The sequence below is a fragment of the Triplophysa rosa genome, linkage group LG22 (genome assembly GCF_024868665.1).
Source record: "Triplophysa rosa linkage group LG22, Trosa_1v2, whole genome shotgun sequence".
NCBI lineage: Eukaryota > Metazoa > Chordata > Actinopteri > Cypriniformes > Nemacheilidae > Triplophysa > Triplophysa rosa.
In genome coordinates this window covers 8,319,848-8,336,645 of record NC_079911.1, presented here as the reverse complement: position 1 = coordinate 8,336,645, position 16,798 = coordinate 8,319,848, and the positions used below count along the sequence as shown (strand labels likewise).

The following is a 16,798-nucleotide window of genomic DNA, read 5'->3' as shown; positions in this document are numbered from 1 at the left end:
ATCGCCAAAAATGAGCTTTTTATCGAGTGTCTTAGAAATAGAACCAGAAAAAAAAAGAATTTTGTTTCTAGGACCTACTATTCATACATCATGAGCATATATTGGTAAATCTTCTAACTTTTGGCGGCACAAGTGGGAAACAGACTAACACTAATCACACGAAGCAAGCAATGAATGTCTGTCTCCAAAATTATGAATAAACGACATGTATTTTATATTTTAAACACCTATCAAGTATTTCTTATTCTCCCACCAAGATTGTTTATTTTTTGGTCCACACCAACAGCATTTATGTTTCCTCTTCAGGTTGTCACTAGGCAGGGTTTGTATATGTAAAAGAAAAGAACACAACTCTGATTTGTTTGTTCAGTTTATAAATACCATTTCATTATCATAATCTCTATAATCTTTCTCAGTTTGTAGAGAGAGAGAGAGTAGACAAAGTGGGCATGGATCACATCAGAAAAGAAATCCTGTAAGGCCGTACGACTCATACATGAGCGAGCAGTCCAACCGCAGTGTATGTGCTTCAACAAGTGCAGACATTAAGACTACAACAGCAAACAAAGCAAGTGACAATTTTCGCCACAGGCCTGTTTGTGCTAACAAAAAAGCTCTGGGGAACCGAGAGGGTCTGTGTATGCAAGGGTGTAAGAAATACGGCCCTGCACTTTGACACAGCCAAAAGCATTTCTAGCTGTATGGAGTGTAGTGAACAGTATGAAATGTATAGAATGTGTAGTTAACCAAACAAAAAAATCTATAAAAAAACACTTATTCTTGAAACAGAATTAAAACTAAACAACTTGGCAGTTTCTCTGATAAAATTAAAAAACGGTTACAATGGCAAAAATGACATATTGGCCGTTAAAGAACACAGGGACACATCCACATGAGTTCAGATTAGTTTTTATACAGACACCTTGAATAAACCAAAGCCAAAAAACAAAAACAAATAAAGCAAACAAACAAAAAAGTAAACTATGGTTGAAATCTGATTGGAACTTGCCGCCCATTACATTCCCTGGGCTCGAACTTATAGGTAAAGGGAAAAAGGATGGAGGGTACAGACAGAGGTTGGCACGTCACCAGAGCAAGGCGCGCATCACGGTGCCACAGAGGCCAAAGCCAGGTCACACTCTCTCCAGACCAGTTTGAACCAGTTTACTCAGTATTGGCAGCCACTAGCCAGCTTCACTAGTTCATCCCGTCCTGGAGTAGGCCAAGGTTGGTATGTGATGATGGTGGTGGTCGACACAGAAATGATTTTCGCTAGTTCGTCTTTTTCACATAGACAGAGGTTTGGAGGTTTTCTTTCCCCACGACGACAGTATTAGTTCACTTTCTCCTGGAAGATGTAGAGGTTGTTGGTGGTTGCCACGGCGATGATATTGTCCTGCGGGTGCCAGGCGGTGTGAAGGATCTTCTTGTTGAAGTCCAGGCTGTCCACGCTGATCTCATCCTTCTTCCGCTTGCCACCTGCGCACACCCTGCGCGGCTTCAGGACCTGCCGGGACTTGCAGCTCTCGCGCGAGGCCTCCAAGGTGACGTCTCGCCGCTGGGTGCGGTCCAACATTCGGAAGAAGTTGTTGTAGGATCCCGTCATCACCACGCTAACAAAAGCAAAAAACAAAGAACCAGAAAGACTGTGTTAACAGACTTGCAGGTTACGAGTTAATAAAGAATAATTTACACACTGCCTCCGATATTTTCGTCCGTCATAAAAAAATTCGGGCTGGGTTCGATTTTCTGCGTTTTTCGCTTCCGTAGCAAGCAGTTTGAGAGGCGTTATTTGACAATTCAGAGACACCGTACAAACGAGCTCCAAATACGAAAAAACGCACACGAAATTTTCAGGCTGTATGTGCAAAGACCTTAAGGGTGTAAAAAAACACATTGTGGCGCTATGTATCATGATATAATATTACTGTGCGCAATGACGTCCGTTTGATTCTTTTGAGCTTCCAGCATGTGATCCGAGCGAGAGCTTTTCTGAATTTACTATTTAGAGGCATGCGTTTAAGTAACATTTTTGTTTCATTCGAGGAACTACATTTTATTTGCAAAAATTGAAATGTGACAAAATGGTCAAATTCATCACAACAAAGATTCTGCAGATCTTGAATACTGCGACATTGCTGTTGGATGATTTAATGTCACTACAGAGGTTGACTCGTTTTTTAAATTCAACCGACACTGGACTGGCCACAATACATCTAGAAATGCTTATTAAGGTGAAAACTATAGTGCTCTCTAAATTTTTCCAAGCCTGGGAAATGATGTTTCATTGTGTTGTTTAATTTTGTGCTTTTACTCCTTTAAGAAGTTTCCTCTTGAGGGTTCCATTCATTGTAATTTGGTTAAATTTCATTTTTATTTTCTGGTGACCAACCTACTCAATTTTCAATAATTCATATACATAAGGTTCAAATAAACCTTAAATGTTGTCAATTCTAAAACAAACTCTAGCTACAACTACAAGTTTTCCAATTTTATTCAAAATATTATATCATCATGTATTGTATCGAATCATGAGCTGAGTGTATTGTCTATTGCTTAGATGATGAGGAGTATCTAAGTGTTAATAAAACTGTTATTTCATTATTGAAATGATAATTTATAGATTTATTTGGATTATTTTACCTGTCATTCCCATTCCAGCAGCATTCAAATTTGTCAAAGATGCAGTCGTTCTCATAAAGCGAGCACAACTTACTCCTGAGGTACTCGTGAACCTGCGGAAGCAACAAGAGAAGGTCATGACCTCAGAATACCAATAACAACTTCAAGTGTAGCAGCGATTCTCTCATCTCACCCATGATGGTCTATTAAAACCATCAGGGTGTGTGATACTGTAGATTAAAGAGAGACCTTTTCAATTTTATGCGGTTGGACAAAAAATGCTGACTTCCCTTTTTACTTTCCATCTCAAGACTGTCCGGTAATATAGTGCATGTAGCGCCCTCTAATGGCTGTAACTATATTTAGTATCTTAAAATCTTTTTATACACAAACTTGCATTTAGAATCAACTACTGATTACAGGGGAACTGTTATTTGTCAAGAACTTTAGCTAAAACCATTACATTTCTAAACCATTGATGAAAAATAACTAAACCAATAATTGTCATTTAAAACGCATGTCTTAAAGTAATGAATCTGATATTAAAACTGCAATTCTGCCACAATACTGAATATTGAAACAGATTTAACAATTCTATTTATTTCGTATATTTAGTTAATCTGGAAATCTCACTTGGTATGTCTCAACGGGACGATTCTCCATGTTGAGGTCCCAGATTTTGACGGACAAGTAGTCTCGGGTCATCATGTAGCGGCCATTGTGACTGAACTTTACATCCGAGATTGAGGAGATGATCTCAGAAAAGAAAGAGCGGTTGCTGGGGTCTTCTGGCTCTTCAAACACTACAAGGGTTAACAAGAAGAGCAATCACCTTTCAGCCATAAGGAAATGACATCAGTGGGTTTGTCAAATCACTCTGCATGTGAAGTTTCTGGTCTGATACTTACATTTAGAGTGCTTGTCACAAAGTGCTGATGCACGCATGTCACACAGACGGATGGTTCCTTTACTGCTGCTGTAGACAAATGTGTTGCATTGGTGGGGGTGGAACTCGGCGGCTGTAATCACCTCCGTCAGCTCCTCCATGTTGGCTGGCTTTATATCCACGATGTCTGGCACTGAGTTAAAGATACACAACACTGCATACACAAGACAACTCGATACCCATCAAACATCATTTAGGGTTTTCTTGTCTGTTGTCATATGCTTGTAGGATACTGAAGCTGCGGTCTGTGATCTCTTGATGCCACAGATTGATGCGCAGGTCATCTGCCGACAGATAAGTCTCATTGTCGCTGTTGACCGAGATGGAATTGATGTGGTAGGTGTGGGCATTAGCGAAGACCCTGCGTGGACTGGCCTCTACCATGAGATCCATAGGCCTGAATACTGGCACCTGCAGAAAAATGGAGCTCATAATAGATGATTAACATTAAATGGATTTGTGCTACTAATGCCAACAATTATACTTGGTGTATACACATGAGGGCACTATAATGTGATATAATGTCAATGACTTCCTAAAGGTTCAAAAACATGAGAGTACAGCTAGAAACCGCTGGCGGTGTGAATGTAGCGTAAGAGTCTATAACAGTAGGTAGCGAGTGTACGTACCCGTAGAGTTGTGATAGTAGTAGCATCTCTGTATCGGCCATCCTCTTCTTTGAGATTGTATCCCTCTGGTCTCTTGTCACGTTCACTAATCTTCCACAACTTTATAGTTTTATCTGCAACCAAAAGCACACAACAGCTTCTTAAAGGTATGAAATTTAGCTACATCTAGTGGTGAAGTTGCAAATTGCAACCAATGACTCTTTTAATATTATATTTTTGTACTTATACTCCATTTAATAAAACATGAAAGAAACAGAATAAATAAAAATGTTTCTCAAATTGGCTGTTGTGTCACTGAGATGCTGCATTTGTAAGCCCGCTATGATAAAGTGTCTGCTGCATTGGGCTAATAAATATATTGACGTTGCTAAAGTCATAGGCTGTCACAAACAAACTCAACACATTTTTCTGTTGTTTCATCTATTAGTGCACATGATACTTTGACTTGACTTGTAAATGTCAGGGAAGTTTGGTCTGTACACACACTTCAGATCTGAAGTGACGTTAGGCTGCATTAGAGATCCACCTGCTGCTCTTTACTGAAGCCCCGCTACCACCGGCCTCGCGCTTTAAAATAGTTTTATTTTAGTTTAGTTGTTGTTGCTCTTGTGCAATAGATGAAGAACAGTTTATTTGTATTTGGAATGGATACTGTATATGTAGCGAGGAAGGCGGGGCGAGAGCCGTGGGGCGAGTAAGGCGGGGCCGGCGGCGTAAGTGGCAACGAGTGTCAGCTGTGCGACCGCCGGTCCCCGCATGCCTCACGGGGGAGCTCGGGAGCATAAGAGGACGAGCGACCGGACCATCGAGGGAGAGGACCGGGCCCGGAAGTTAAGTTTGTTTATGTTCGTGTGGCCGGCAGTCGGCTGGTTCCCGCCTCCTTCCTTCCCTTCTATTGAACTTTGTTACAGTATATTTAGAGGCTATTTTGTGAGAGTCCCGCCATTCTCCAGCAGCCTGCACACACACGAGTGTCTTACTGCCCACACCCATCAAATCGTGTTGCAAAATATTCCCGAGCTCTTATTTTATTTATTAGTGAGGCCATCGACTAGTCGACATGACATCACATGATAGTCGACTTCAAAAAATCTGAGGTCATTCAAGCCCTAGTATGCATGTAGATAGAAATTGCTCATTCTAAGGTAATAAAAACATAACGCTTCATTATGTAATGTCTTTATACATCTCTGAAGACATAGTTAGGCCATGAACACACTTGACGTCTTTTTTGACCATAAAAAGTTGACAAGAGCGCTTTTTTAGTAAAAAGAAAAGCTGGCAGCGTTTGTGCATGAAGGCAGCTCAGCACACGGGATTCATATAGGCAGAGTAACGGAAGTCTATTTGAAATTTGAATTATAAACAGAGACCGTCTTTGCAAAAACCAACCACATATTTTAAAACTATAGTACTAATTTCTCACTAGAAATGCAATCGAAAGTTATTAAAGGTGAAAAATAAACTTTAATTCATATAAAAATATGTTCAAAGCAGCGCTTCGGCCATCATTTTATTTTTTAGAGAAGGATCCTGCTCGACCAATCACCTTCCTCGCATGTTGTTATGGAAACGACAGGTCTCGCTACTCGCTTGTCGTTGGTCAGCTGTCAAAAAAGATGCTTGACGTAGGGCGTTTTCTTCAGAAAAGTTGAACTTTTTTCAACTTAAAAAGGCGCTCGGAGCTGCAGAAAAAGACGTCGGCGGTGGCGTTTAAAAAAGCGCTCGTGACTTTTTTGTAAAACATGGTTTACTCCATAGGATTATAATGTAAAACAAACGCTGGCAGCTTCAAAAAAGAAGTCAACTGTGAACACGGCCTTATGTATATTACATTGCAATTCTGTCAATAGATCCTCCACAAAATGACACACTGGACCTTGAAAAGTGGGGTACCACAGTGTTTCATGCATTCCGACTTCTTTACACTGTTAAACGTGCTGGCTTCTCATGCTTGACATGGTCAACTTGTCAAAAAACGAGTTGGACATATGATGTAGTATTTCTGTGCTGGATACACTCCCCCAGCATTCATATAGGTTTTGGAAAGTTTTTTTCGAACATGAAAAATAAACGTTGGATATAACGCTGGATTTGGAGATCGTTTGAAACTGATGGATGGAGCGGTCCCAGCGCTAAAAGATGCCGGACATGAACCGCACGCGGTAAGTGAAAGAGTCATTTCTTCGCTTCGCATTTTGTAGTATAAATAGCGTGAGTAGTGCGTTCAAATAGAAAATTCCCAAAAAAGTGCCCGGTGATGCACGTTTTCAACTGAAAATATGAAGTGTGGAACTGTGGACACTTCACGCACTTAGCGGTCGCAGTTTCGCTTACATTGCAGAAGGGAGGCGGGGCTATCAGACACTGCTCGAGCAACTCTCCTGCAGAGTGATAATCTTCAATGACGAATAAAGTAATGCTGGGCAAAACAGATGAAAACTACAATAAATGTACAACGCAAAAATGTATTTTTATTCACACGCATTGTGCCGTGCATTTGACGTCATTTGCGCTCCTCTGGGAAACCGATATACTTCCAGTTAGTATAAAACCGTTTAGTATTCCATTTCGGACGATACTACCCTTCTAAAACTCATACACTACATGGCTGAGTGCATAGTGCATAGTTTAAGTGCATCGTATGTCATTTGGGAAACAGCTTAAACATCTGCAAAATGTTTCCCACGGCTACATTTTTATAACATCTCTCCCACAGATATCTTTCTTCAGTGTGCTGGTAAATAGAGACTCAGCGTTCAGTCAATTCAAAAGAGTCTTTATAAATACACACCGGTTGCATAACACAATCGCAAGCTCATACTTTTAGACAGCATGGAGACGGATTCAGTGAATCAGAGGGGAAAAACTGATTTGAAGAACTCACAAAGCCTAATTCAACAGGATTGTGTATTGAATGTATATAGGCTACCACTGTTAAGCTTTGCTATGTACAGAGAGCAAATAGACTCTAATAACTAATGATAATGAAATTATTTATTCATAATTTTCATAAATATCCATGACTCAATTTAGAATTTAAGAAAAATTGTCATACAAAGTATTTCCTTTTGCAAAATAAAATGTGTCTAAAGACAAGATGCCCCAATGATGCACTAACCATTTGTGGACAACAAAAACTGTGCAGCGTTCTTTTGCGGTAGCCAACGGATCTTGTTAATCTTTTCTTCAATTTCCAAGCTCTTCAGGTAGTCAAATTCAGGCTCGTGGCTCTGAAATGTGCTGTAAACATTGTATTCACTACGGCACTGTGGCTGACTCTTGTTCTGGAAAAAGGCAAAGGAAATCATAGTCAGACACATTGAAACGAAAGTCAATATAATGCCGGAGAGGCAACGGGCTGTCGAATGTTTGGACGGACGCTTTACCTCTGTCTCTTGCTGGAAGATGACAACCCGACCGCCTTTGTCCCCTGTGGCTAGCAGCTCCCCTGAGTGGTTGAACTCCACAGTAGAGATGATGTCGGCTGTTGGGAGGGCAGAAACCAACATACACAACAATCGTTACATTTCCTTTTACATGATCTATCTTCAGGAAAGTGTATGACTAATTTTCTTTTGCAGAACAAAACAGAAGCACAATAAAGAGTCATACACAGGTTGAGCAACAAGAGGGTGAATCAATTATAACAAAATGTTTTTGTTGTTGTTAAACTATACCTTTAACCAATACTATTATTAATTTCAACAAATAAAAACAAACAATATAGCTGCAAGCAGCAATCAGGGGTCAAGCCCAACAATGCCCCACAAAGTAATATTTTGGACATGTCAGATGACCAGATTTTGAAAACCAAGTTTAAAAATGGAAAAGGCACTTCGAGCGCAATAATATAGTTTTTAACATTTGACCGCTAAGTGGCACTGTCACCATTTTTTTATGAGGCAGACAAGATGTGCCAGTGATGACACACACTAAGTTTCGTGTCAATAGTGTCGCGAAGATACAGCAACATGACCCTCTGGCATGCTCACCTTAGAATTCGGGGCTTGCCCCTAATTAGCAGTAAAGGCCAAAACACACCAAACCGAAATCAAAGGACTAACAGCAATAAAAAACAAAAACGAAGGCTGTGCCTCATGTTGCCAAAATGTCACTGAGGGGTGCCAACAATTAAGAAAACTAAGCCGAAGAGCGCTCAAAAACAGTTCAACATTGGTTGAATGTTGGCTTGGTGTGTCACTGCCTTTAAAACTAACAAAAACTGAATGAAAACCTGAAGTAAAATGTGACATTTTTGGTAATCTAATAAATCTTAACCCTAAACTTGTTATGTCAACGCATACGCCACCTTAAACTTGCTTCGAACATATTTAGCATCAGGAAGAAAGTGTCCTTTTGTCTTGACAGGCTCATCGCTGACATTCTCATCTTGAGAATCTTTCAATATAAAGGCACCCCCACACACACACACATCTGTAACCTAGATTCCTGCCTCACTATATGTTTCTGAGACAGCAGCTGTCTCGCTATTCCTGCATCAGTCATAGATGGGCAGCTGGACTCAAACAAATGTAACCCTGTGTTAACCGGCAGAGCAGAAGGACACGGGAGAAAAATTAAAGCAAGGCCCCTTTGTGTTAGCCTGCATCTCCGGGGGCCAATTCAGGGGCGAGAGATTCCCTGCGTGTCAGTACTTTTGTGTGTAAAGAAAAAGTGATTCGCAAAACCAAGAAGGCTTTGAGAAAAGAGACCAACAAGCTCAGGAGCTTTAAAACATAGCATAAGACAAATGTTGAAAACACACTAAAGCCTTTAGGCAAAGATCTGCTTGGTTTTTTGATTTGCTGGGGCATTTTCAATGATATCTTAATGCACAAACTAAAGGTCCACAAATCTGCTCTACTGCTCAACAATACATTGAATATTTATCTGTTCAACATTATTTAACATTAATTACATCATGAATAGCACATTAACATAAAAGCCTTTATTTTATTTCGCCACAAAGTTCCCACCTGCTCTTCGTATGAAACAGTCACTACTAAAAACCTAAGCACTACAATGCATTTTAATGAATTCTGACTATTTAATCAGTTTAAAACAGTAAGTAAGTAAGTAAGGGATAATCCACTTCTAGCCGTGCATTAAAGGATTATAATGCACGACGTGGAGGCGAAGAACCACCCGACGCGAAGCGGAGGATTATCCCGCTTATACCATGGTTATTTGCAAATTTAAAGCTTTTATTGATGTTTACAGTGTCATTTTAGATCAAACAGGTGAAAATGACAGTTATTTTGTCAGTTCATTTTAAATGTAATCAAACTGACTGGAGCTACCCGTGCGTTAAAGGCTTTTAATGCACACCTTCCAGCCAATCAGAATCCAGTATTCAAACAGACCATGGTATAACTCTATTTGCTTTGCAGCATCAGTCAAACATGTTCACACAGTTTTAAATACCTAAACCACAGTTGATAAAGGTATGTAGATTGATGCTTTGTATTGGTAAACTTCAGTGTACGTCATTTCAAATCAAAGCGATTACCAAATACATTGAAATATATAAAAAACAACAGAAACTGAGCTGTTTGCTTTCCTTTCGCTATATAACCCACAGTGGTACTTCTGTGTAATACTCCACAATGAATGTGGCCTTGACAAAGTGCGTCTCATGAATGAACACATTTCATGTCAAAACTTGTATCTGCAACATTATTATGCAACCAATATGTAGACAATCACTAAACAGAGTATGTTTAGGTTTTTATAAGAAGCTTACAACAAAATACTTGTCAATACAGAAAATGTAACATTCACATAAGCTTAAAGTTTGAATTCTGACATTCTGCTGCTCGGGACACGAAGTTCTCTGATAAAGAAAGAATTATATGACATCAGGAGAATAAAGCTTGATAAACAAATGGCCTCAAAACCTAATACAGCAACCTATGTCATTATATCTATCAGTTTACATCCTGCATCTGACCAACACTGACAGGAAACTAGTCCGACAAACCAAGCAGATCCTTTCACCAATGTATAGCAATGTTAAAAAACATGACATAAACTTTCAGAAAGCATTTACTCATAGTATCTTTCACATTGGTACCTTCAAATCTTTAAATCACGTTTACTTAAATCATGTTACTCCAGAAGGAAACACAGCATTTAGACAAGAATTTTGTGCTTTATGCATTAATTGTATATAGACGGATGAGGTTGGTCCAGGTAGGGCTGTCACGATTATTAAATAATCGTCTCATCGCGATTGTTTGACGTCATCGCGATGGTTTCAGATCATCGCAATTATTGCACATCTCTATAGAAGACACTAGGGGGAGCTGTAGTGCATATGCATATTGCATATTTTAGTGTATATATTGTTACTAAAGCATGGTAATACTTGTCAAATGTACCACCACAACACAATCACTTAAAAAAAACTAAAACATATACAAATTACCTGCAGTACAATTTAATATTATTTAAGCAAATCTCAGTGTGAAAACCAGTCTACCAAAATTTCATTAACATACAAGTAAAATTTTATTGTAGTCTTGCAAGTGAGAAAAAAACAGACTAGAAGCTTTTCTATGACTGATAGTATTTTAATGGTGGCTTCAATTCACACCTGATCAATTTACTTAATTTACAAGTATTTGGCGGTTGTATTATTGACAGGTAAAAGCCTAAACCTTAAATATATGATGACCCAATTTTTTCCGATGTATTTCCAAGAAAAAAACAGTCTTGTATTCAGAACAATATGGTCATTTCAATCGCTGAATCAAAAATGTATGAGAATTAAATGTCAAAGCTCAAAAACAGACAATTAATCGCCATAATCGTCAAAGCCCTAAAACAGACAATTAATCATCATAATCGCAATGATTTATTAGACAATTAATCGTCAATCAAATTTCATAATCGTGACAGCCCTACGTCCAGGCACTCACCTTCGGCTACGTCATCATCGATCGCGCCTTTCACTTGCGAAAAGCACCATTGCACATCGTTGCCCCCGCCTCCGGCTCCTAAACCAAAAACAAGCAAGCAACAAAAAACACATCTTAGTATAAAATACATTTATTTTAAAACCCACCGATTGTAATAAAAAAATACATTCAAATGTTGCATAATGTTGGATTTCTGTTCTTTAAAAAAGGTGGCAATAAGAAAAAGTAGAGGCAGAAAAACAGAAGTCTGTGAGGAAATTTACTTCACTCTTTCATCATCTACATAAAGTATGTTCTAAATTTTTATTTTTTATATATTTTCATACACAACACACAACAGTGTCTATGCACAGAAGAGTTTCCATCGTGTGTGTGAGCATCATGTTTTATTGAGGTAAGAAACGGGCTGAGGCATATCCCAGCAGTGCCAAACTGGTTGGGTTTGTTCACCAGACAAGTGCTTACAAGACACTGAATGAGAGAGAGGAAAACAACCGCCCTATTATCAACTAAAACTAGATTTATTTGACTTTTCAGCGATTCATTTATTCAACCAACTGCCGTCCTCGGAGTAAAAACACGCGAGAGACTTCAGTGTTTATTCACTTACAACAAAACGTGGAAAAATGAAATGCAATAGCCATATAAAATGATTTTATAAGATATATTTATTAAACGCACAGACACTGCGTGAAAGAGTTTGTCGCGTAACGTTATCTGTAACATTACATTTTTCCACTCATTGTCATACAGTAAATCCTCCCTTTAACGTCACGTCTTTTCTTTGAGATCTGTTATGTCAGAAATCAGCATTCGGATAAATCAGTAAAAAAAACAAAGCCTTTGACATTATTCCTGAGGATCGTGATGGTTTCAGCGGTTTATAGTCACAAGAGTCACCGCGCGGCGCTTCCTCAGCTGCACATGACTCTGCAGAAGCCGGTTGAAGTTCGCTAGCTGATTTAAAGAGGCTGAAACTGATTTATTTAACACCAATGCATATACACACGGAGAAAGGCTGACAATCTTACTCAATATAGATTCAATACTACAACCAACATATAAATAAATAATGACAGCACGCATCTCAGCTAACAAACGATGAGCGCTGTTAAGTCAATCACATTTCCACACAAATGTAAGTTAGCTCCTCGTTAAAACACCTTCCAGTAAATCACATTCAAGACGCAGCAGGGCCGTTACTTGCAAACCATGCGAAAATCATAACTTAGACAAATCGAGTCAAACCCGTTCGAAAGCAGATCTGCTTATTTTCTGGCTAACGTTAACTGGAGGGAAACGAGGCAGCTAACTGGCTAGGCTACTGTCAGTGATGAGTAACGCTGAGGGTGGCTTTATCGCAATCGCTGCTTAACAGTGAGCAAGGAATACAGTAAACAGGAGCAGATGATATAAACACACGGGTTTGAGTAAATCCCCAGCTGACTAACTCATAAACTTGTTACCTGCCATGGCGAGAGTGGCGATGTCGGACCCTGGGATTGATAAGCAGTGTGAAGGCAGCGACCACACCACGGTTTCAATACAGTAACCGGAAATGTGGATTTTCAAAATAAAAGCACTTGGACATAAACACTGTGGGAAAATCTGTAATTAGTAGGGCAAAGCAATAAATGTTATACAACATGAACACAATATATTTATTTTTGTGTAATAAGTTTGCGCTGTGTTTGCACACTCTTGAAACTGTGCACAAGATTGTCTTAAATCTTTATTAGCTTATTTTTAACAAATGCCCCTAATGTATTATTGCATGTACCGTACAATAGAATACACAACTAACATGTACTTTGTGAATCACAGTGAAAGTATAAATTATGACTATATCCTTATTGTACGTATAACAAGTACATAATACAATATACAATATTTACAATAAATAGGCTATAATATATACATTGATAAATAAATGCAGATGACAAACAATCAACAATTTATTATTCCCCTGTCACAATTATCATAATTGTCACTATTTTTATGGAAATGTATATGAGGTCATTTTGTTAGACAATTAGTTTTATTAATACCTTAGAAATTGGTGCTATATTTTGAAGAAAAAACACGGTTTGTTGCGTCACTTCCGCCTCTTACCTTGGCTTGCTGCTGCAGATTTTTAGAACAGGACTGCTCTGAGAGTGGTAACTTTGGCGTGTTTGTTTTATTGCAAGCAAGACGTCTGAGAATAAATGAGCGCGGATCTTGGAACAAAGCCCTCTCGGTATTTCTTTTGTTCACCCTCCAATCTTAAGAGTTCCTGACTTTCTCCCTACAATCCTCCCTCCTTTGCTGAAATTGCTGTAGCCTCCTACTCTCCTCTCAACATTCAAAATGGCGCAACCGCTCCCTGCACTGACGTCATCAACATTGGCCATTCATGACGCTCGTCGGTATGGGGGCGCGGAGGGTGTAGAGGTGCTCGAGCCGCTCGAGCTTATTGGTTGCTGCTGGGGATGATGATGATGTAAACGGGATGATATCGTTTGGTTATGTGGGCTGGATATGAATATGTACTTGATTTTCATTCTTCTAATATAACCTTCAAGTTATAGAGTTTCTTCTTCAATGTGATTTTGATGTAAATAAACTCCCCTTTCAATTATCTAACTTTGACAACCTCTCTTATATTGGCTTCTTATCTAGAAATATTTTTTCTCCTCACAAGCATTTAATTTGGAATAATAAATATGTCATATAAGAATTAATCAATATTTTATAATAACTAGGTTAAACATGTTATTTTGTTTATTTCACAACTGTTAAACGACAAAGGTTGTTTACTAACATATTCAAGAAACCTAATCTCCCAGTTTCTCTACGAGAATATAGTTTTGTATTTGATGGAATTCCTACAGGTTTTTAAGATTATTACTCTGACAAGAAGCCAACTTTTAAGATATAAATCTTTTTAAATGGTATTAATATTAAAGACCGTAAATGTTATAATAGATTTTTTAGAAGATTAATTCATTGTCCTGCAATATTCTGAAGTAAACAATACTAGGATAATCTTTTTGAGAACATTAATTGGAAAATAGTCTGGATTTACAATAACAAATATTGTATTGAAGGGGTCATATGGCGCGAACACGTGTTTTTCTGTGTCTTTGGTGTGTTATAAGTTGCCCATGTATACACGTAAAAATTGCAAAATTTAAAGTGTCGGAACAAAAGATGCATTCTATCTAAAAGCGAATGCTCACCCAAACCTGCCTGAAACGCCTCGTGTAACCACACCCACACAAATCCAGTTCGTGGTATGAGTTGAATAAATTCAGTTTATACTCGAGCGTCGGACGTACGCCGTAGCCTACGCAGAGCCGCGTACCCTATGCCGTAGCCTGACGCGCACCTCTCCAAAAACATAACAGCGCGTCAACTCAACGCCGACCCTACGGAGGACCGCAAGCGCTGGGATTGGTCTGTTTGAACCCCTTCCTCGGGTCAAAAAACTGATAGAGTCATGTTTACTCAAACGCATTTCCGAATGAATTATCTAAGTAAAATATTTGTGCTTCTGTATTAAACATCTCAAATCTGCAACAAAAGTGACTGTTTACTTGCCGCTATCACTGCTAATGCTTCTCATGCTGGCTAATGCTGGTTACACAAGCAACACGCGCGTGGACACTGACGCCTAGTGGTCATTGCCTGTCGACGCGGACAACTACGTAGAAGTATAAATTAAAACCGACACGTAGGCTACGGCTTAGGTCCCACGCTCGAGTATAAACGTACCTTAAGACCGCCCAATTGTATACGGAAGTAAGGTGGGCGTACCTGTCAGCATAATTGCTTTGGAACCTGATGTTCCAAATATGGTAAGAGGCGTTACATTTCCATCACACGCTTGCAGTATTCGACCAGTCACTACGCACTGGTTAACTGGCCAATCATAGCACACCTCGCTTTTCAGAGCCATGAGCTTTGTAAAAAATCTGCTCGTTTCAGAGAGGCGGGGCAAAGAGGACATACAAACATGCACGGTATGTGGAAAATACAGCGTTTTTTAAACCTTAAAGCGTGTATACAGATTGCATTACATCTAAAACAATCGATAATATTCGTTTTAGCCGTGCCATATGACTTCTTTAACAATAAAGTTAGTGAAGTATACTTTGAAATTATACACAATTATACACACAATTTATCCAACAAACCAATTTCTACAATAAATTAACAATGGTCCGTCAGATTCTAGTGTATTTTGTAATATTAGTACAGAAAACATTGTACACCTTTTTTTATTGTATGTATACCAGTTTTTTTATTGATGTAGAACCTGTGTCTGAGTCATTATGTGGGACAAAAATTAATATACAGCAAAAAGATGTCATCTATTTCTATGGGGAAAATAAAATGACCAAAAGTAATATTTTTATTTTAAATCTTATAATTTTATTTGGAAAGTTTCACATTCACAAATGCAAGTGGTCTGAAAGGAAACCTAATATTATCCAGTTTAAGTTGAAAATGTATTTAGAAACACAAAGGACTTGCTAGCAGAAAAGATTTGAGGACTAATGGACTTACACAGTGCTCTTAATTCCTCTTTTGAATTCCTCTTTGTACCCCCTTTGTCTTTTCTTTTTTCTATCCGTCCGTCCGCCCGCCCGCCCGTCCATCCATCCATCCATCCATCCATCCATATTTAACCTATGCGTTCTTACCTAAAACTATCAAAACCTATTGATTTGATTGTTGTTTCAAGCGATGACTACTATATTTTCTCACACAATATTGTACACAATTTTGTAGATTCTTGATTTCCACATGTTTTTACTTTAAATCAAAGTTTGTTATGTGATTCATCTTAGACCAGGTTCCTTTGGTTCACGGTCAGAACGATGTTTCCACATGCCTGTAGAGAAAACAAAGGAAAACGAAGGACACAGAAAAAGTGGGCAGTTACTGTTGTGGTTTTGAAGAGGCGTTGTGTGGGATTATTTTGGTTAATACTGACCTTCTGACCTCAGCCTGAAGGTACTGCAGTTGCTCATGAGACCTGCTTCTCGGTAGGTGTTGTGCTACAGCTCTGTAATGCAAGTGACAAATGCCAAATAAAAACAAAGCAGCAATATAATTTACACATAATGTGTGAAATATTATGCACAATTTCGTACACACAGCAGTAGTCAACAGACCTTTATGGTTCTGCCATCTCTTGACACGATCAAGTGATCAACCTGCATATGTGAATGGGATTCACAAGAACACAAGATTATGGAGTTTCACAATATGCCAAAACAGTGATTAGGGGAAGGCACATTTTGAGGGAGAATCTGGTAAACATAACAAGGAACATAGTAACAGATGGTCGCATTGCCCATCCAACAGGCTTATTGGCAACATTGCTCAAAAATTCCAACAAATGTGGCGAGCAGGAGTTTTGAGACACCACCAGCAGGTGGCAGTCTTGCACCATGCGAGAACCGAAATATTGATCCACCCTTCCTGATCAACAAGCAGCTTCCACTTTCAGACAATGAAATATTGCGTTATTTCATAAGCCTCAAAACTGATTTCAGATCAGCATAAATGGATAACCGCTGCCAATACCGTCCTTATGAAAGCACAAACACATGGAAAAAGGATATCATCATTTTACCTAATCATTTGAGTCCATCCCAAATCTAATACACTTCACCAGCAATATTTGC

The 16,798-nt window shown here is 38.8% G+C and overlaps 1 protein-coding gene and 1 long non-coding RNA gene across 2 annotated transcripts; both read right to left on the bottom strand.

Moving 5' to 3' along the window:
• Positions 1-357: 357 nt before the first annotated feature.
• On the bottom strand, positions 358-13,493 carry ppp2r2ab (protein phosphatase 2, regulatory subunit B, alpha b). The gene is made up of 11 exons (XM_057321430.1): positions 13,233-13,493; positions 12,587-12,716; positions 11,121-11,198; positions 7,587-7,684; positions 7,319-7,484; positions 4,198-4,310; positions 3,802-3,979; positions 3,531-3,695; positions 3,256-3,425; positions 2,644-2,735; positions 358-1,613 (listed from the first exon to the last, which is right to left on the bottom strand). The coding sequence occupies exons 2-11, from the start codon at positions 12,591-12,593 to the stop codon at positions 1,334-1,336; spliced, it is 1,347 nt and encodes a 448-aa protein (XP_057177413.1). The 5' UTR covers positions 12,594-12,716; positions 13,233-13,493; the 3' UTR covers positions 358-1,333.
• Positions 13,494-15,804: 2,311 nt separating this feature from the next.
• Positions 15,805-16,373, bottom strand: LOC130545678 (uncharacterized). The gene is made up of 3 exons (XR_008961691.1): positions 16,283-16,373; positions 16,102-16,173; positions 15,805-15,999 (listed from the first exon to the last, which is right to left on the bottom strand). It is a non-coding gene; the product is annotated as an uncharacterized LOC130545678 (long non-coding RNA).
• Positions 16,374-16,798: the final 425 nt, after the last annotated feature.